The sequence below is a fragment of the Hyperoodon ampullatus genome (genome assembly GCF_949752795.1).
Source record: "Hyperoodon ampullatus genome assembly, chromosome: 16".
Classification (NCBI taxonomy): domain Eukaryota; kingdom Metazoa; phylum Chordata; class Mammalia; order Artiodactyla; family Ziphiidae; genus Hyperoodon; species Hyperoodon ampullatus.
In genome coordinates, this window is record NC_136929.1 from 10278902 (window position 1) to 10299857 (window position 20956).

General features: G+C 39.9%; 1 protein-coding gene across 4 annotated transcripts in view; it reads left to right on the forward strand.

Annotated features, from left to right (window-relative positions):
- The window catches only part of NALCN (sodium leak channel, non-selective), a gene marked incomplete at both ends in the record, with an annotated part of 256682 nt that overhangs the window by 168350 nt on the left and 67376 nt on the right, over positions 1-20956 (forward strand). For all 4 annotated transcript variants that reach the window (XM_079721892.1, XM_079721889.1, XM_079721890.1 and 1 more), the window contains one exon: positions 10142-10215. In XM_079721892.1, coding sequence (XP_079578018.1) covers positions 10142-10215 — 74 coding nt within the window. The remainder of the gene's footprint in view (positions 1-10141; positions 10216-20956) is intronic.

The following is a 20956-nucleotide window of genomic DNA, read 5'->3' on the forward strand; positions in this document are numbered from 1 at the left end:
CTCTTTCCCTTTCCACTCCCCTACACCCCCGTGGGCATCTTCAAGGGGTCCCCTTTCCTCCTGATTAAAGGATACACCTGCAGATCTTCAGAGGAGTCTTACTAGTTTCCAAGCAGAAGGGAAGTGGGCAGTGGTTTTCTACTCATTTTTTCCCTCTGTGTTATTGGAATTAATTCCTTAAGTAGAGTGCTTACATAAACTGAGATGTGAACTTGGCTTTCCAGTGACCCCGTTAATAAAAGCAGCTCACTCTGTCCTCAAGTGAATCATCTCATCAACGTCAAGGTTTCCACTGTGGTTGGATCTAAGGACTCTCTCTGTCTCTGACGGACCTCCCTGGTCTTTGTGCCCTGCTGTCTTGGCCGGGGAGCCACTTCTGGGGTCAGAATCTGCCGTGTCTGGGGAACATGAGGGCCCATCACAGAGTCACATCAGCATGAGACAGATGGAGAGATGAGGGCTGTCCCAGTCACCCCCTTGTATCCCCGCACTTCTCAGAACAGTAATCAGAACCCATATGATAAAGAACAGTGAGGATTTATTTCTCCAACAATAGAGCAATGTCTGCTCTCTCTCTTACCTGTCTCTTTTCTGCTAAACACATAGAAAGTTCCATAGTAAGCCTTCATAATTAATAGCTAACATGTGTACAAATTGAGGAGGAAAACAAAAAAAGCAATTACTGTGTTTTGTTTACCCTTTACATTTCCATAAGTCTCCAACAGTCACTCCGTCATTCAACAAACATTTATGGAACACCTGTTATTCGTCTGGCACTCTTCTGGGCTATGGGAGTTCAACAGTGAGTGAGATGTGAACTATGCCCTTTAGAATCTTTTAGTCTAATGGGGAGAAACACGTGTGAATGGATGAAAGTAAAAACTATTACAGGAGCATGAGACAGAACCCCCTAAGTCCTTCCTGCAGGAGAAGGAAGACAGAGCCATAGAGGACAAATTGCTCCAAGCAGGGAGGGAAGCACATGCAAAACATGGACAGCATGATCTCCTTAATGTAACTGATCGTGAGAAGCAGAATAGAATAGTCATTAAGACCAGTAATACTGATTACATGATGTAGGTTCCAATCCTCATTTATAAACAGAGATAATTCTTACTTTTAAGGTTTGTTGTGAGAATTAAATAATATATGTTAAATGCTTAGCATCGCACCTGGCATAGCATATGATATGTGCCTATCAAACCAGATAAGAAAAGTTACTTTAGGGACTTACCTGACTGTCCAGTGGTTACAACTCGATGCTTTCACTGCCTGGGCCCGGGGTCAATCTCTCGTTGAGAAACTAAGATCCTGCAAGCTGCACGGCACAGCCAAAGAAAAAAGAAAAAAAAAAAGTTACTTTAATTAAACCATGCCATGAAGTCAGATTCAGCAAATAGACATATTCATCAATCAAGAAAAATTACTTTTACTTAAATTAACCTTCAGATGTAACAGTCTAGTTGAGCACAATATACTAGTTACTGATTTATTTTCCTTACTGTCCATGAGCCTGATTTTTTTTTAGTCTGATTTTTGATGATATTTCAGTTGCAACCCCCGTGCCTACCTAGTGTCTTAGCCTCAAGAAGTAAATTAAATTGTTCTGGAAAGGTTTACTGTTCACAAAGCCTTGTTGATTGCCATACAGCATTTTATAATTTTCTACATAATCATAGAGTATTTGATGGTTTGTTCCAGTAACTCCACATGTAGCAAGTTGCTCAGCCTGATCTATAATTTCCAGGATGAACGTTAACTCACTTTAAAAAAAGAGAATAGCCTATTTTCATCTTTTGGGCTTTTACTCTTCTGAAAGAATTTTCTAAAATAATAGCTTAGCATCTCTGCAGTGCCATTCAAGACACATCTCTAGGAGAAGCGTGGCAGATTACTGTTACTACCGCTAACCGGAAGCTGTATCGCAAAGATACAAAACAGTGTGGTCCCAGGGAGTGAAGAAGTGTGTCCATCAAACCCAGTATGAAAACCCTACCACTTCTCTCTTCAGCATACAAATGCTTTAGTAGATAATTGATTGCCCACTTATTCACAGTAATAATGGGGATGCATCATTTAAATGACAACTATTTTTCATTTTTATTGATCTTTGCAGTACGTTTGTGAGCTCAAAATATGGCTGCATTTATGTGCACAGTCTTCATTTGACAATCATTTCTAGAGGACTTTTATATGCAGTGTGCTGGGTTATGGGTTAAAAACACATTTTGCTGCTTTCAACTAACACAAGAATAGGAATTCCCTATCAATGATTTTTTTTCAGAATATTTAATTGTGTGATCATTTTTAGTTTGGAATTATATGTAATTTGTTTGCGTTCCTTAGGTGCACATTTATTGGGGGTCAAAAGTAAATCAGTCTAAGATTAAGCATCTTTTATACATAATATAGAAGGCTTTTGATCAGGTGTTTTTGGTACAGTCTCCAAAACAGGTCTGGGAGAGCTGAGGCTGCAGCTAAACCTATCTTTGAAATTTACATTTTGGTCTACTTTTTAAACATGCTTCCCCTTTGAGTATAGTCATTCTTATAAATTGTATTTTCCATTAAGTCTCAATGTGTTATAGTTGGTGCTTCTGCTGACATTCTTGTTCTTTGGATCTGAAGTTCAAATACAGTTGAATTATAATTGGAGACCAATAGCTGCTCCTTGTACTATCAGAGTGCCATGGATTTTAAATTCACAAACAGCTGCTTGGTTAAAAGCATCTGGCATTTTCTCCCAGAATCATAAATCCACAGATTTTCAGTCTTTGTCTTTCTGTTTATATGAACTATAACCACAAAGTCATTTTGTTTTTTACTTATATAATCTAAATCTCCCTAGCATGTATTGTATTTTATTACCAGTTAGCACTATATATAAACATATCTAATTTTTTTCTGTAATTGAAGATAATGTTTTCCCCTCATGCTTTGCCTCATCAGTTATTATACTAGTTTAGCTGAGATATAAGTTGTTGGAGATTTGACCAACTCTGCAATGACAAGCATTAGTAACTAAAGCACAGTCATAAAATTCAAATGCCAAAAAGCCAAGCCAATGAAGTTTCCAATCATTTAGTTTCTAGTTTTACAAGACTGTCCTATATCTCAAGTGAATAGAGACATTTCAAAATAAGCAGTCCTCCTTTGTAATTTTTACCTGCTTCACATCTGTTATTTTAAGGATTCATTTCATAAGGAAAAAAAAAGGTAGAACACAGAGAGAGTTATCTTTTAATATTAAGAAATTTATTCATTCTTTCAATATATCTCAGAAATGAACTATGCACAGTGCTAGACTGGAGGAAAATGTAGTGGACAAGGAATACACCATCCTTATCATATGGAGCTTATGATCTAGTGGAATTCACAGAAAGACAAAAAGATGTTTCACACACAGAGCAGGGACTGACATGTATGGGGTGCCCTGGACCCCAAAGGAAGAGTAAAGATTTGGGAGGTTTGTGTGTGTGTGTGCACGTGTCTGCACATGTGCTTGTACACGTACATCTGTATTTTTTTTTTAACCTTCCTGCCTGGTATTTTCTCAGGATTCAGAATTTATGATGTTGAAATAAATTTATGATGTTGAAATAACTTAAGATCAGAAATCTTGACCCATCATCTAAAACTCCCTTTTTACAAAAGTCACATTCTAAGACATATTTCAAACCTTCCTAACACACCTTCCTAATACAATGGTATTCACCTTTATATACATTGTAATAGGACTATTTTAATCTTGCTGCCACCAACACTAATCACGTTTTTAAAATTCTTTCTTTCTAAGCATAATGTCAATTCTGCAAAAAGTTTATTTTATGGAAACATCTTGCCATGCACAGGATCTGTTGTATGCACTTTGGGATTAATTTTCAGTTCACAGGTGCATGAAAATTCAAATACAGATAAATGAGGTACCACCTTCAACCTGTGTAATTTTAAGTAATTGCTCAGTTCCAATTACTGTGTTTTATGTGGGAGACTTATTCAATAAAGTGGCTCATTATAATAATTACACTATACCTTTCCAGCAGAAATGACATTCATCAAGCCTTGTTCACTGGACCATGATTTGGGGCTTAATGGTCATATGTTTTTATAAATTCTCTCCCACTTAATATCCATCTGTTAATATTTTCAAAGTGAGAAAAGAAAAATAAGGCCTCTCAAACTTTTTCCCACTTAGCAACAGAAATGTACTGTTAACAACTCCAAATCAGAAAAGTTAGTTGAATATTTATAATGTTTGTGGTTTTCTTTCTCAAATAAATATTAATGGCTTCATTTTGAAGATCACTAGAGTGAAAGATGGTTCCTTAGATCTAAGCATGGAGCATCCCAAAGGAATCTAATATTCCCTGATAGGTTTGTGGTTACTCCCAGGTGATTGAATAAATTGAATTAATGTTCTGGTTAACTAAAAGTTGTGATGGATCCCTGATTTTAAGGGTTCAATAAATGTAAAATGTAAATCCTATAAACCATCCTGGCTCTAATGGGTTAGAAAGGTCATTGATCTCTTTTCATGCTTCAGCATTGTTATTCTGAAAATCAGTTATGGATATATAGAACAAAGAAAAAAATTGGCTAGTTCAGATTTTGTATTAGGAGTTGAGAGAAGTAAGAGCATGTTATATGTGCAATCCAAATCTTCCAAGTCAAGCAGACAATGTTTTATTACAGTATAGCTTGGAAAATTCTTTTTTTATACTTCTTTTTTTTTAATACTGCTTTTTTAAATACTTTTAAAATATGGTGACATTTTACATAGACATCATGATGTAGTGAAAAGCTGTACAATCCAGAACTCTAATCATAATTCTGCAATTTATTATCTGGGTAACATTAGACAACCTAATTTCTATGAACCTCTGATTTCCCATCTGTAAAAAAGAGATAATAATACTACCTATGAAGATTAATTTGAAGATTAAGTTTAAAATATGTAATATAGTACCTCAACACATGATCAAACAGCCGAGGAAATGAATAAGGATTTAGAGGATTTGAAATATACAGTTTACCAGTTTCATGTTATGGCCATTTATACAATTCTTCATTCAATGACTAAAGAATATACATTCTGATTCAAGAACACATGAATGATTTATAGAACATGACCACTTACTACACCACAAAGGAATTCTGAATATAAACCAAATCAGTATCTTAGAGAAGGAATTATTTGACCAACATAAAATTAGAAACCAAATAACAACCACAAAAATCACCTACACATTTAAAAACTTTAAAACCACTTCCAGCAGCCGCATAGCACAGGGAGATCAGCTCGGTGCTTTGTGACCGCCTGGAGGGGTGGGATAGGGAGGGTGGGAGGGAGACGCAAAAGGGAGGGGATATGGGAACATATGTATACATATAACTGATTAAATTTGTGATAAAGCAAAAAATAAAAAAAAAAAAAAACCACTTCCAAATAACTGAGGGAGTATAGAAGATACCACAATGGAAATAAAAAGTATCTAGAACTGAAAAATAATGAACATAATATATATCAAACTTATGAGAAGTAGCTAAAGGCATTTTTAGAGGGAAAATCATAGCCTCGAATGTGTATTTAATAAAGGAATACATGTTGACATTAATGTTCCAAGTATTCAACTCAGGTAATTAGAAAAATATCAACCAACAAAACACTAAAACAGCAGGAAGAAAGAGATAATAAAGATAAAAGCAGATTTTTTTCTCTGAATTAAACATTTTGCAAATTATGTTTGTAATTAAATCTAAATGCCTTTTGGTGTGACATGTCTTATTTTCTGTGAACTTTTGTCACTGCTTTATCTTAGCTCAGGCAAATGCATCATTGCAAAATGCCATCCCTTGCTCCATTTCATTAATAATGCTTAACATATGTGTACTTCTTTTGCAAAGGGAAGGTTTTATGAAGCAGTTTATTGATCGCCAGCAACAGGACACTTGCTGCCTCTTAGGAAGCCCATCACAGGGACTCTATCCTCATGACCTCATCTGAACCTAATTGCCTTCCAAAGGCTCCTCTCCTAATATCATCACACTGGGGTTAGGACTTCAACATATGAATTTTGGGGGGACACAAACATTCAGTCAATAACACACAGCACTGTAGGGAAGAAGCCAAGGTTAGTTGCAGGGCATCAAATGTTTCTGGGAACAGGCAAACACCCTCTTCCCTCTACACTAAAGAAAAACATCCAGGGGACTTCCCTGGCAGTCCAGTGGTTAAGACTCCATGCTCCCAATGCAGGGAGCCCAGGTTCGATCCCTGGTCAGGGAACTAAGATCCCACATACCGCAACTAAGCCCGCATGCCACAACTAGAGAAGCCCGCAGCCAAAAATAAATAAATTAATTAAAGAAACAGAAAAACATCCAGGAGTGGAATCAAAAATAACAAGAGTGATAAAGGAAAGAGCAGGTCCAGATAAAATTGGTAATGTCAGGGGGGAGTGAAAGCAGAGCCAGGAGATCCCAGAAAGGAAGCTGCCACACTTGATCCCTGTATTCTAACAGAAGAGGAAGCTCTGAAGTTAGGAGAGAAATATTGGAAATGCAGGAAAACAAATTTTGCATGAAAATGAGCAACCGAAAATCACCGAAGTCAAGTTCCCTACAAAAGTTACAAGAAAAAGAGAATCAGGAAGGGAATGCTATCCTATAGACAGGTAAAGAATCAAGCATATATCTTGCCTTCTCCTTATGAACTGAACTACTGAGTAACCAAATAATACGTGTGGGGAGGTGCCTCATTATAAAAGTAATCCAACTAATAAATGAAAAAGAAATGACAGTTTTACAAACTGGATGGATCAATCATCTAAGCAACGAATATCACTACTGCTAACATCACAGAAAGAGGGACAACCAGACATGATGTGCATTCTGATCAAACCTGAGTGTGATGAAACTCAGAATCCAGTTGCCAATTTGCAGAAAGTACAGAGGACAGAAGAACATGGTGAACTCTATACCGTGAATGTACACTTAGCAACATCCAGGCTCCAGGAAGCTATGGGTCAAATGGCCCAGGGTCTTCAACTGTAAGGGGGAATAAAAGAGGAACCTGTAGATGAAAACACCTAAAGGCAGTGCCAGAAAATTGGCTCGACCCCTCCATTGCTATGCCCTTCAGCTCCAACGTATTCAACCACAGATAACTCGATGCAAAATGATTTGAAGTTCCAGGGTCTTGAATTCCATGTTCAAGTGCACAATTCTGGGACAATCTTGTAAATTAAAATTTTAAGACTTAAAAAAAATCACTTATGTTTTGTTTGAACATTTAAATTTAATGTATTTGTTTTTGATTATTTCAGTCACAGAACAGTTATCTTGGGGAGCTGAATGCATCAGGTTTACAAATATAAAATCACCCAAAGAAAGAGGCTTTTCAACTAATCTTTTATTTTTTTCAATTCAAATGCTATGTAAATATGTCACCCATACCCTTCTTTTTAAGTCCTGCATTTCTGAAAGGTTTATATCCAGAATGAACAGTTACACCTTTCATAAGCTGTCATTCCTTAAGTGCTTTGATCATTATTTCAGATCCTGTCAGTATCTTCTGGAGCCAGAAGAGGGCACTGCAGAGCAGTGTAGCTGGTGCTGTCGGCTGAAGGAACTGCGCGAAGCTTTACTAAAGAAATAGGAGAACTAGATAGTCACTACAGGCCTTCTTTATTTACCAGCAGAAAGAACAGTTTCTAAATACATATCAAGGCTGTCACATACAGGTAGGTAGGTAGATAGATGAGGTAGATAGGTAGCTATAGATATCTCCTTTCTTCTTTCAAGAATATCCCAAACCTGAATTGAAGTTATTCTATTACGGTGTTTATTCTTCTACTTATTCTGTTGTTCGTTACAAAAGCAGTTTTCAAGGACTCCTTGGTACAGATTAATAGCATATTCTGTTTTACCTGGTTCAAGTTTACGACAAAGGAGACTTGGAAGCCCTTTAGAAGCCATGTGCAGTGCGAGAAGTAATTTGGAAACAATACAACACATGTTGTCCCAGTGTCTGCAAAGGTTTTCCCCAGCGTGAAGAACACTGTTTTAAGTGTCAGCTGCCCAGTTACAAGGGCAGAAGCCGGGTGATTGAGCTCAGACCATCACCTTACACTAGGGGCAAGACGGCTAAGGCCTGTCTTCGTCCTTTGAAGATGAAACAAGTGTGGGATCCACAGCTCTCTCCTGAAACTCGCCTTCCCGGGGCCTCTGTAGCCTGGGCCCTTTCGTAACTGGTGAGCACTTTCAGCTGAGTCTTCTGTCTCCAAAGTGACTCTAAACCCTGTTCCTCAGGAGATGAGCTGTCACCTCGGGGAGGTTCAATCAACGCACAAAGTCACGCGTCAGCAGAGGAGAGAAGATGTAAGAAAGTTTCATGATTCGATCATGGCAAACAGCCTTTTGTGTGTTACCCTGAAAATATAATTTCAAAAAGGAAAAAAATGACTTCCACTCTGGTTTCCTTATCTACACATTAATTTATTCTCCCAAGAGTTCTAGTGAATAATGAAACCAGCTCAGTTTTTCATTATTGGAAACAAAAGAGTGCACCGCCTGTCCTCACGTGAGGGAAGTGGCCAGTGTGTGCAGTGATCCTTCCCTTCATTACAGATTTGCTGTGAAATAGGAAAGTTCTCTTGCTAGTGGTGATGCTATGTAGGTTGTCAGCTGTGGTGTGATGACCAGCACTTTCCCAGCTGTGGCAATATGGCCACATAGGTTGACATTCTAGCATTCGTTTATAGGTTTGTTTGCAGATTGGAGCTCTGTGACTTTGTACCTCAAGTTACCCATCTCTTGTTCAAGAGAAACTGGATGGTCTGTTTTTTCTGAATACAGAGTTATTCTGTCTCCTGCTCGATTTTCCTCCCTCAACTTTGTTTGAAAGTGTTTCCTCCATTCTCCTTGCTTAAAGGACCGCCTAGCTCAGCACTTGCACAGGGAGTTTGCACCAAGTTAATCTGCCCTGTGCACATGTCCAGCTTTAGTCCTTCACCCACTGCTTCCTTCGCTTGTAGAAATCTTAACTATCCTTCAAGGCCCAATAGGACTTCTTCTTCAATCAAGTCTTTGCTAACTATTTGAGACACACCTAATTCTCCCCGACGCAGAGCCCTACAGCCCCGCTTATCTTTTCTATGGGGCATAGCACCTAGCATTTTACTAGCTGTTGCACCCTGCCTCTTACTGATAATCTTATGTCTCTCCAGTAGTCACTAAAATCATACTAAGTGCTCAGGAAATCTAGTCTAATCTGTTGATCAAAATGAACGGGACATTGTCCAAGTATCTGAGGTCTGCAGCTACACTTCCTAGTTCTTGAATCTTCCCAGGCTGGTGTTGTCTCTCTCTTCTTTCTCTGCCCTTTTCCTGCCCACCCTGGATCCCTGTACACCTGTCACCAATCTTACTTCTGTAACTATCAAGCAGGACAGAGCTGAGTCTGTGGAGTCTATCTTCTGGTTTGTAGCCAGCCTCCAGGATTTTTTTTTCTTAGTCCTTTTTCCTGGGTTAATTTCATTGTCACCAAGGAGGAAGAAACCTTGAAAGTTGGTCTCATTTGTCTCTATGTCTATAGGCAAAACAATTCTTAAACTCATCATTCAGATTAGTATTGGGTCCCAGAATCAGATGTAATGTGGATTAGACAACATTTTACTAAACGACGGCAATAAGGGTCCAGTAGTCATTGCAACATTAAATTCTTTGGAAACTGAAAACCCTATTCGGATGTAAGGAGACATTACTACCAATGAGCATAGCCAGTGTGTCGCCCCCACAGCTGTGACACGTGGCCTCACAAGCTTGTTTGCAGTTCTATTCAAATAAAAGTAAAGGTAGAAATTAAAATTAAACGATAGAATCAATCATATGATGAAAAAATTCATGTGTATTGTTTTCATAGTGTTATCTGTTTTGTGTGTGTAATGATTTGTCAGTATATTTCCCCTTTACACTCTTTTTCTTTTTTTTAACATCTTTATTGGAGTATAATTGCTTTACAATGGTGTGTTAGTTTCTGCTTTATAACAAAGTGAATCAGCTATACGTATACGTATATCCCCATATCTCCTCCCTTTCCCCTTTACATTCTGAAACTAAAGTCCCACTCATGATTTTACAGCTTCGCAAGTCTGTCTTCAGCATCAGGGCAAGGAACCTTCTAGAAAAGGAGACCGCAGTCACTAAAATTTTAAGGTAACATCGTTTAACACTGATACATATTTAAATACAAATAGGATTAAGTTAAGCAAAAAGGAGCTTTTTTTAAAATAATGAACTAATTTTCTGAGCATCAATATATACTTTCTGCTACAGAGTAGGTTTGGGTAACTATGTACTTAAAAATAATGTCAAACACATCATTAACGTCTCTCCTGAAAAAGTAATATTTTATTAGCTAAACCAGCCATTTTTTCTCTTTCATGCACTTAAACATAAATTATAAGTATAAACATTTACAGAAAGATGAAAATAACTTTTATTTTTACAAATTTTGTCTTTTGTGATCTCTAAAAGACAAATCACAATCTAAGGGAAAAATGGTAAAAGGGAAAGCTTTTTAATTATTAAAAATAAATATATTTAAAATCTATGAGAATCAAAAGCATATCCATTTTAGAATGCTTATAAAATAAGCATAAGCACATAATTTTAATGCTACTTTCTAAAATCTGCCTTGAAGTATCAGAAAGGAAAATGAAGCTAGCTACTTAAGGGTATTTTATAAGACTATGTTTTAATATAAAGTAACATGATCAATATAAAAATGCATAAGTATTTGGAATATAATTTATTGGTTCCTGTATTACATAGACATGTATAAGAAATACACCTAAATATTGGAGCTGGAGGTGGAATGGCTGACAAGGTGAATAGATAAATTCATAGGAGGAAGCCCTGTCCAAACTGTGCTAAAGGGAAGGAGTTTGATTCCCTTCTACTCCACCTGAGTTATTAAGAGTAGTCGTGAAAGCATTTTGCCAGAATCTCTGTCACTAGAACTTGGATAACTGGAATGAGGAAATAAGGCTAATAGATATGATTTGAGAAACTATTTTGACTTTGTAACACTACCTGAAATTTGTGTGCCAGAAACAATCCTAACTCATCGAGACAGGATTCTGTGTATTTATTCTTTATGTCGGCTGACGATTCATGCATACAGTTGAGTGTGTGTTGGAGTCCCTTCTATGAGACGAGAATAAATATTTCTGGGGCTTAGATATTATCACCGAAGAATATAATGAGATGAAACTGAAGGGTCTCATTGAAATAGAGAAAGGAGAGCTTCTAAGCAAATATAACCACCTGTGAACCAACTTCAGTTTGCTTCCAACTGGCTCAATCCTGGCGTTACCATCAGATAACACCACGAGGCTGGCCTCAAACACTACGTGGTCCTCCAGGTTCTTTATCCAGCTGGAATTGTACTAGACACGTTCATGGCACAGTCGGTCCCTAGGGTCTTGAAGACTCTCCCTGCTCACACAAAACAGGTCATGAGCTGGGTGCTGGATTTCTGGTTCACCCCCAGGAACCAGAAACCACCCACGAGGAGATCCTAATATCCAGAGTCTACCTGCCAAATCAGGAATCAAGTGACCTTACTGACCTGCCCAGAATAAGTTTCCAGAAGCTGCCCTAGAGGTTCCCAGAGACCTTCAGAGCAGAGGCAGACAGGGACCCTTGGAAGGAGGTGACCTCCATACACCCCTTTCCTGTGAACTCTTTCTTAAACTTGCTCTTCCACTTTCCCTTTTCCACCACCTTTCCTACTCACCTTCTCCCAGTTTACAAAAGAAAGGTGGTGCTCCCATTCACCCAGAAGAAAGGTGAAGCTCTAGGGTTCACTGATCTGAGATGTCCAGTCCTCTGGGTGGCCAAACACAGGGACTGTTCCCGCATGGCTTTCCCAGAACAAGGGCCCCATCGGCAGCACCTTATTGTCCATCCAAGCGACAGATTTTTGGAAAACTTCCTTCCAAGAATTCATCTGCCTTAGAGTTAGGCCTTAGCAATACATGGATGTCACAAGGACCTGTGTTAACATGTTATTTGAATTGAAAAATAACAAGCAGACTTCTGACAGATTTGCTGATTGGTTTGGCAATAAAAACTAACTTTGTGGGTGCGCAGGGTCATAACATTGAATGGATTGGATGGATGAGACTCCCCAATATTTTCTCAAAGTTATATTAAAGCACATATGCAATAATGCTAGAAAATACATCCTTTACTGCTAATTGACATTATGAGTGGAACATTTAGTTGTTGATTTTTAAAAGTACAGAAGTGGTTTTAAAAAGAGAAAATTTATGGGCTTCCCTGGTGGCGCAGTGGTTGGGAGTCCGCCTGCCGATGCAGGAGACGCGGGTTCGTGCCCCGGTCTGGGAGGATCCCACATGCTGCGGAGCGGCTGGGCCCGTGAGCCATGGCTGCTGAGCCTGCGCGTCCGGAGCCTGTGCTCCGCAACGGGAGAGGCCACAACAGTGAGAGGCCCGCGTACCGCAAAAAAAAAAAAGAGAAAATTTATGAGTACCTGAGCAGAAACAACAACAACAACTAAAAGTGAAAAAAAAAGAGAGGAGAAGAGAAATTGAAAAGGGAAACATTTACAGTCACCTGGGGCCACTGGTTCAAATAGCCCTACACAAATTGGAGAGGAAGGAAGGTTTCCAGCACTCTCCCAGGGTCTCCGTGCTCCCACCGACCCTCTCCTCCCCCAGGCCTCCCCCTTCTCTCTGTTAAGGAAGTTCTGCCAGGTGACTTAGAAGCGGAAAGACAAATACTATATGATGTCACTTACATGTGGAATCTAAAAACAAAGTCAAACTCCTAGAAACAGAGAGGAGATAGGGGATTGCCAGGAGCTGGGAGGTAGGAGAGATGCGGAGATGTTGGTCAAAGGATACACGTTTCCAGTTTTAAGTTCTGGGGATCTAATGTCCAGCATGGTGACTGAAGTTAATAATATTGGATTGTATACTTAAAATTTGCTAAGAGAGTAGATCTTGTGTGCTCACCACACACACACACACACAAACACAAAAACAGTACAAAAAACAGTGAGGAGAGGGACGTGTTAATTAACTTTATTGTGGTACTCATTTCACAATATATATGAATAACAAATCGTGTTGTACACCTTAAATGTACACATGTTATTTGTCAGTTATACCTCAGTAAAGCTTGGGGAGAAGTTGCCTCTCCCTTGACCATCTGCATTTTGAAAGGAGGCTTTGGAAGAAGGAAAGAACTTTAAGACCAGGAGGTGCAGACTCGATACCTTAATGGATGGGGCTGCCTTGACACAAAAGGGAGGCCCGATGGAGACTTGTTCCTGTCACTCTTGGTTTTCCTAAGTGTTTTGTTTTCATAGACTTATAGTCTTTAGTTTCATCTAAGAGGTTCCTCCCCCGGGAGGCATGCAAAGAAGACCTGAGCTGGAACGTTTGGGCAAGTCCATCACTGGCGGGCATTAGTCACATATTAGTGTCTTAGAAATAACTTCTTAAAAAATAACAAATATTTGGGGAAAATAATACAAAACACATCCCAGATGTAAGGTATCTGGAGGACTGTTGTATAAACAGGGAAATTATTTAAATTTAAAGCTTGGAGGAGATGACCTTCAGGGTCCCCCAGGTGTAACACAGGATACTGGACTGAGTGGTAGGAGGCCTGGACCAGCGTCTGGCTCTGCTTTTCTATAACCTTAAGCTACTCACTTATCTGAGCCTCTGTTTTCTCATCTGCCTTTGTGGTGTAGACTGCCCCAAAAGGTCATCTGAATTATCTGTTGATGAAGCAAAGTGAAATGTTAATATTTATTATGTGAGGGAAACTACCAGTTCAGTGGTCTTAATAATGTCTCAGAAGGGATAGGTCAGGGGTGGATATTCATAAGGTTGGGGGTTTGAGTTTAAGTGTTTTTAGTGGGGAGGTCTGGTTGAGATTGGGCAGAATTCTTCAAATAACAGTTTAGGTCATTTTGCAGTATGTACGAATACTGAATCATTACGTTGTATACCTGAAACTAATGTCATATGTCAGTTACACCTCAATTTAAAAAAAAAAAAAAAGTTTAGGACTCTTCAGGACATACAAGTAACAAGTACTTGTTATTATCAACAGGTAACCATTACTGCTCGGGGGAGGGCAGCCCCCAGGGTGGGGACAGGAAGAGGTGACACACCTTCATCTCTCCACCGCCTTCAGGGCTCTTTCCACCCTCTACGGCATGACAGTTCAGTCATCAGCCATTGAGATGGAGTTTGCACTTCTGATTTTCACTTACCTTCTTGATTTGGGGTGATTCTGAGAAGAGGGAAAATAAATGGTGACTCTGGGCTGCCATCTCTACTCCAGAAATCTGTTCTACTCTATGCCTTTTGAATTTTTAACCATATATATGTATTACCTTTAAAAAATAAATACAACTAATTTTTAGAAACAGCATTCTTAAAATATTTAGGATTGATGCCTACCTGGGCAGTGTCTTGGCCCGAGTCTTGATGAGAACCAGTTAATCTGACGTGACTGGTTTGTCCAGTGGATGACCTGTTGTCGTCTAGAGAAAGGAAATGGCCCGTTACTCTATAGCTCGGATGAGTGGATTTTTGGAAAGTTCCTGAAGCTAACAATGAAAGTACTTATGGTTAAGGCCTTAAGTTCCTGGACATTCATTTCCTGGAATGAATATTCAAGTCATGTTGATGGAGCAGTCTTGATTCTCAGTATTGATAATTAAGCTGTGGGGTTACCAGGGGGCTCAATTCTCAGGGGACCCACATTTCCAAATATCCACCTTTCATTTGAAACAGGGTCGGCATTATTCCAGCGAAGAGTGTGCTATATACCTCCCTATGAACAGGAAGTTCAAGTCCACAAATGATTTCTACACATAATCATGTTTAATTTGTATTCTTGTACTTATTTTTTGAAATTAATTGTCTGCTTTGAAAATTGAAATGAACTTCTGGATATATATGGGAACACTTTTTTTTTTTTTCGGTACGCGGGCCTCTCACTGTTGTGGCCTCTCGCGCCGCAGAGCACAGGCTCCGGACGTGCAGGCCCAGCGGCCACGGCTCACGGGCCTAGCCACTCCGCGGCATGTGGGATCTTCCCGGACCGGGGCATGAACCCGTGTCCCCTGCATCGGCAGGTGGACTCCCAACCACTGCACCACCAGGGAAGCCCATATGGGAACACTTTTGATGAGAAACACAAGTAGGGCATTTTTACAGAACTTGAGAATAGTGTCGCAAGCTTAAATGCAGGTGACTCATTTGGCACTAATGGGCCAGACTTATCTGGAGAGCATCGTGAGAGAGGATGGCCCACCACCTAAATGATAAAATCCAGGGCTGCTATTAAATTCACTCTTATTTTGACTTCATCTGCACCATTCAGCTCCACTAAAGAAAGCTTCCTTCAAAAGGCAGTGACCTTTACATCACATCAGATGAAATCAAAACAAAGAGCAGTGCGTTTCAAAAGCATCACTCCCTCTACTGAGATTTCTCTAATTTGAGCCCTGAAATTGAACAAAAATACATTATCATTCCTGCTAGGCTGAATACATAGAGAAATGTCAGAATAAAATAATTAAACATTTTACATTATTTTAGAAAGCGCCATCCTTTTGTAGTTTGCCATCAGCATCTCATTAGCTAGGATGGATCTTTATAATCTTTTTGAATGCTCAGTCTGGTATGATATTTATATTCTGATATTTGGATCGATGACATAATTTTCCTTGCCACACACTTAATTAATAATGTTTTGAATTTAGTTGAATGCTACTATTAAAAAATTAAATATATATATAATGACATATGCTTGGTGAGTTTTTCTCATCGTTTTAAGACAGTCATTTTTATTGATTACAAATACATATATTTCTGGCCTGGAATTTTGTGCCCTTCTTGACACTGACCTACAAAGGGCGCCTCATTCCTATCCCAGGTCCAGTCACATAGAATATGCTGTGTCGGTGTAGTAGACATGGAAAGAGGACAGGATCTGCAGCCAACCACACTTGGCTTTAAGTGCCCTGAGTAGCAGTGACTCTTGGGAAGGCTCAGCTCCTCCGTCTGCCAAGTAGGGCTATAGGTGACCTCATAGGAGTTAAGTGAGCATGTGTATCAAGTACTCACTTGGCAACTCAGTAGCCAAACTGAGTTATAATTCTGGCTCCATCACTTCGTGGATGTTTGACATTGGGCAAGTTACTTAATGTCTCTGCACCTCCGTTTTCTCATCTGTTAAATGGGATCTATAAATTTATAACCCCTGCCTTATAGGAGAGGATTAAACGCGTTGGTATCTGTAGTGATTTTTCATTATTGGCAATAAGTTAGGGGAGACCCACAGTTGCCCCTGAGAGGCAGGCAATTGACAGTTACCTTTCAAAGCTGGTCCTCAAGGGCGTGGTGCAGAATCTCCACTGTTGCCCAGCAGAGACTAGATCTGAGGCGCATAAAATGCTTTTGATACATCGGTGCACTCTTTTTCCAGGTTGATTCCAAGGTTCTTGCTTACCCAGCTGGAAGCAGTCTATCTGCTGCAGCTTTACACTCAGTTAAGCCTTGCTAGGCTGGCTAACATCTTCAAGGTATCATCAGATCATTTGTTTAAATCATTTGCTGGTTACTTATTGGTGGATATAGTCCCGAACTAACAACATAGATTCCTCAGCCAAGGTTGGCATCCCCGATGGCTGGCGGGAAGTCCCGGGCTTGGAGAACTGTGGTTGCCGTAGTGCCCTAAGGGCAGTTGTCAAGTTCTCCATTCTGCTTGGCTGCACCAGGAAATCAAACAGTCCTATCTCAGAAGCGGGCGGCCTACAGAGGCTTTGGCAGGAAGCCTAGTCAAACAGGTAGAGGTCAGCATCTCGCAGGGGAAACCAGCAAAGGGAGAGGTGGGGGGTCACAGGTGTCGGTAAAGACAAGCCTGATGGACTTGGCAGCTGGGAGAGTGACGGTGAGTGGGATTTAAATCAAGATCATTGGCTACGAACAGCTGGTGATCAGGGCAGGGGAGCAGCTGGACAGAAGCTGTAACTGCCGTCGTGGGCACCACGGGTAGATCCGTGACCGCTGGGGCTGAGACAAGCATAGCATCATCTTCTGCGTGGGTTGTAATACCTGCCTGGAACCTTCGGTGTGCACATCCCTTTGGCGCTCCGTAACTTCGGGGTGGATGAGGGCTTAGCTGGGGGTGGTCCTTCATGGGCTGTGGGCTCAATGAGGGTGTTTCTCTTGGTCCACTGGCCTCTTCGAGGCCCCAGTTCTCCCAGCGCTCTCTCCCCAGGGTCTAGGACAGATGAACTGACGTCTGGGCTCTTCTCTGGGATGTGAGCATCTAAGTCATATTCCCCTGGAAGATATGGTGAACCTGATGTTGAAGAGACCGAGGAGATCACAGGAGTTTTCTAGAGGAAGGAATTCAAGTTAAATCCCAAAGATTCCCTCCGAGGGCCACCTGCTCCTGCGCACTTCATTAGCTGTGTGAGCAGAGGAATTTGAGGAAAGGGCAAAGAGCCTGTTCATTCTTATCTGTCCTCTCTTGTCTAGACACAAGCTGCCAGGTCTCTGAAGTGGGCACATTACCGGGGAGTCTAAGAGCGCTTCACGATGCAGAGCACAGGCCCCTTACCCGCTCTGCTTTTTTCCTTGGGGCAAGTTCTCCTTTTCAAACGATTGTTTTGTCCATTAGCGCCGCAATTCAGCAATTTTTGATAAGGTCGTGGGAGTTCTCTGCAGCTCTGCATTCTGGGCACAGCTAGCAAGGCATGCGCAGCATCCCCAGAACCCGGGGCCAGACTTGCCAACTGCTCAGTGAGATGTGCTCCAGCCGTGGGAGGGGATGCACGGGAAGACCCTGAGGACGAGGAGGAGGCTGAGACTGGGTCAAATTTTTATGGCCAGTGGCAAGAATAACCTGAAGTTTTAAGAAAAGAGAGTATTGGGCATTAATAGGCCATTATTAATTAACTATTACTACTATCTGATTTATTAAATATTTATTAATGTATTTACTGTATTTATAGATATAAATACCTAGATTATTAGTATGAATATATTACTAGTAAATCATTAAATATTAATCAAATATTTAGTTTAAATATTATTGTAAATATTTATCTGTGACTCTATTAAGGCTGCGTAATTGTTGATTTTCCTTATTAAGATTTTTCCGATACTTAAAAACTCTTGTAGATTGTTTGCAAGACCATTTGGAGATATAAAGACTAAGTAGATGGATGGAAATTAAGTGTATTCAGAGAACAATAAACTGAGGCAATAAGATCTGTGGATACATGCATCTGAATAAAACATAAAACGGTGAAAGTTTCAAGGAGGCGAAATGTAACTTAATTGAAACAAAATAATTATATTCTTTTTTTTTTTTGCTTTCAACAACCAAATTTCCTTTCCTTGAACTCTAGAAAAAATTTGTTTTATTGAGCTACAATTAACATATAACATATATTAGTTTCAGATGTGCAGCATAATGATTCCTGGGGATTTGTATATATTATGAAATGATCACCACAAAGAAGTCTAGTCAACCTCCGTGACCTTACGTAGGAAAATAATATATTCTAAAGATGTTTTCCTAGGTAGTACCTGATTTGTGGTAATCAAAATATATTTCACTGGGCTTCCCTGGTGGCGCAGTGGTTGAGAGTCTGCCTGCCGATGCAGGGGACATGGGTTTGTACCCCAGTCCGGGAAGATCCCACATGCCGCAGAGCGGCTGGGCCTGTGAGCCATGGCCGCTGAGCCTGCGCGTCCGGAGCCTGTGCTCCGCAACGGGAGAGGCCACAACAGTGAGAAGCCCGTGTACCCCAATAAAAAAAAAAAAATACATATATATATATATATATATATATATATATTTCATTGACATAGTATATGATTTGTAGATTATTTTTAGGTAAGCCCCCGAAGTGATTTAATAGCACTATGGGTTAGGAGAGCTGCTATTAAATTTTACCTAACAAATTCAAGGAGATATTTTGAACAGGTTTTTCTTTTACTATTTTTTCATTGAGGGGTCAAGTAGTAAACAATATAGGAGAATACATATCTCTAGAAAAATCGGTTCATACGGTTTATGCAACATTTGGAAAATTTCACTTTTGTTATAATAAAAAGTTCAGCCTTTGCACTGTAATTGACATTTTTCTGAGTCCATAGCAGGATTACTAAATTCGAACCCCCGTGAATGGTGTGGGGTTTCAGACCTTTTATTTGCTGAATTTGGATAGATGCACTAAAAGCATGGGTTTCCCGTGAGGTCACTTTCTTTTTCATGTATGGTATCTACGTGTGATAAGACGTAAGGCTTCTTTCATTTTTCAGTGTACAAGAGGTTCTGGTTGTTGGTGTATTTACATGTCTACGTATGAAAACATTTTCATGAAAAACACAAGATTGGAAGGAGCTAATTCACTGTTGCTATGAAGAGCCGTACTCAGGACTGGGTTGATTCACAAAGGAGCAGGTTACCTACTGGGGTAAAAACGCAGCTATTCCCTCATCGCAGCAAGAGACCGGTACAGAGGCGCTCACCTATTAGCCTCACTGGGCCCCTGCTTTCGAGGATCACGTTGTCACTTACATGGAGGCAGGTAAGAGCCCCTTCCAGGAAACACTTATCATCTGTTCTCTTACCCAGTTCTACAGCCATAGTTTTACATAATTACCACTAAAGGACTATCTTCCTATTGTCTGTTGATGTATTACATTATATTAACCACATCTGATAAAGCTCAAGATTTGAGTCAAATCCCTCAAATTTAGTGTCCTGCAAAGCTACACCGCTGTTCCTTTAGATGGTAATTACGTTTAATACCAGATAGTATCGTCGTGTAATCTAAGTTTTCTATAACGGATGAAAATAATTTGAAGACTCACAGGCCTCTCTCTTTCGTTACAGAAGGTACAGGCTTTTCCCACACCCTCGTTCTGGAACATTAAGAAAGAAAATGTGGAGACGGAGAAGAAAGAAACCGAGGACCCCCTGCTGCTGTTTCTATAAACAACTAGTGGTGTTTAAAGGCTAATAAAGCTCCAAGATCTCTCTTAGAACCATCACCTTTGGGCCAATTTTAAAATATTTTAGATGGAGAAATGTCAAGAAAAATAGAGACAGTTTCTTAAGACATGATTCTCTCCCCTCAACCTCCATAAAAGATTTTATACAAATATATGGCTGTCATATAAGGGGCAATTGAAATTCCGCAGCACAAAGGCAATGCAGAGAAGAAGGAAAAAAAAGAGTCAATCTTTCATATGTTTTTTTCAAAGCCTTGGCAAGAAACCAGGGGTAATATTTTTGCAACTGGGAATGTGTGTTTGCTGAAGAATATTCCCACATTTGAATCATCCTCAGGGGTCCTAGGCTTGTTTTACTTTCAAAGGTAGAGAGGGCATCACATTAACCCCAACTGGGAAAAGGAAAATGCCCCACTGTAATTCTCCTCCAGGGAGCAGGGATAAAGGGATTACATATGCCTGCATAATGGAGAATTTCCTCACTCAGACAAGACAAAAGACTTCATTATTTTTCACCAGACACTTGAAGCCTTGTGTCTCCTGGTTCCAGAAGCCAAGAAGGCTGACCAAGTTTGTTTAATTTTAAACCGCTAGATGGAGTTTCTAAGAAACCGGCCTCCCAGGACTGGCCATTATGAAGAGATAAAGAGAAGATACTGAAAACCTTCATGCCACGACTCTCAGGGTCTTTCCCCTAAGACGAGCGAGACCTTCCCTGAAGATCACAGAGTGTGTCTTCGATACCTGAGCTTTGCTTTTTCTCTAGGCAGCAAAGCAATGAACACTTTCTTCCTGAAAACATATTTCTTTGATCCTTATGTGAGACCAAAAGGCATCTAAACCCTCATGAAAAATTTAAAGTGGCA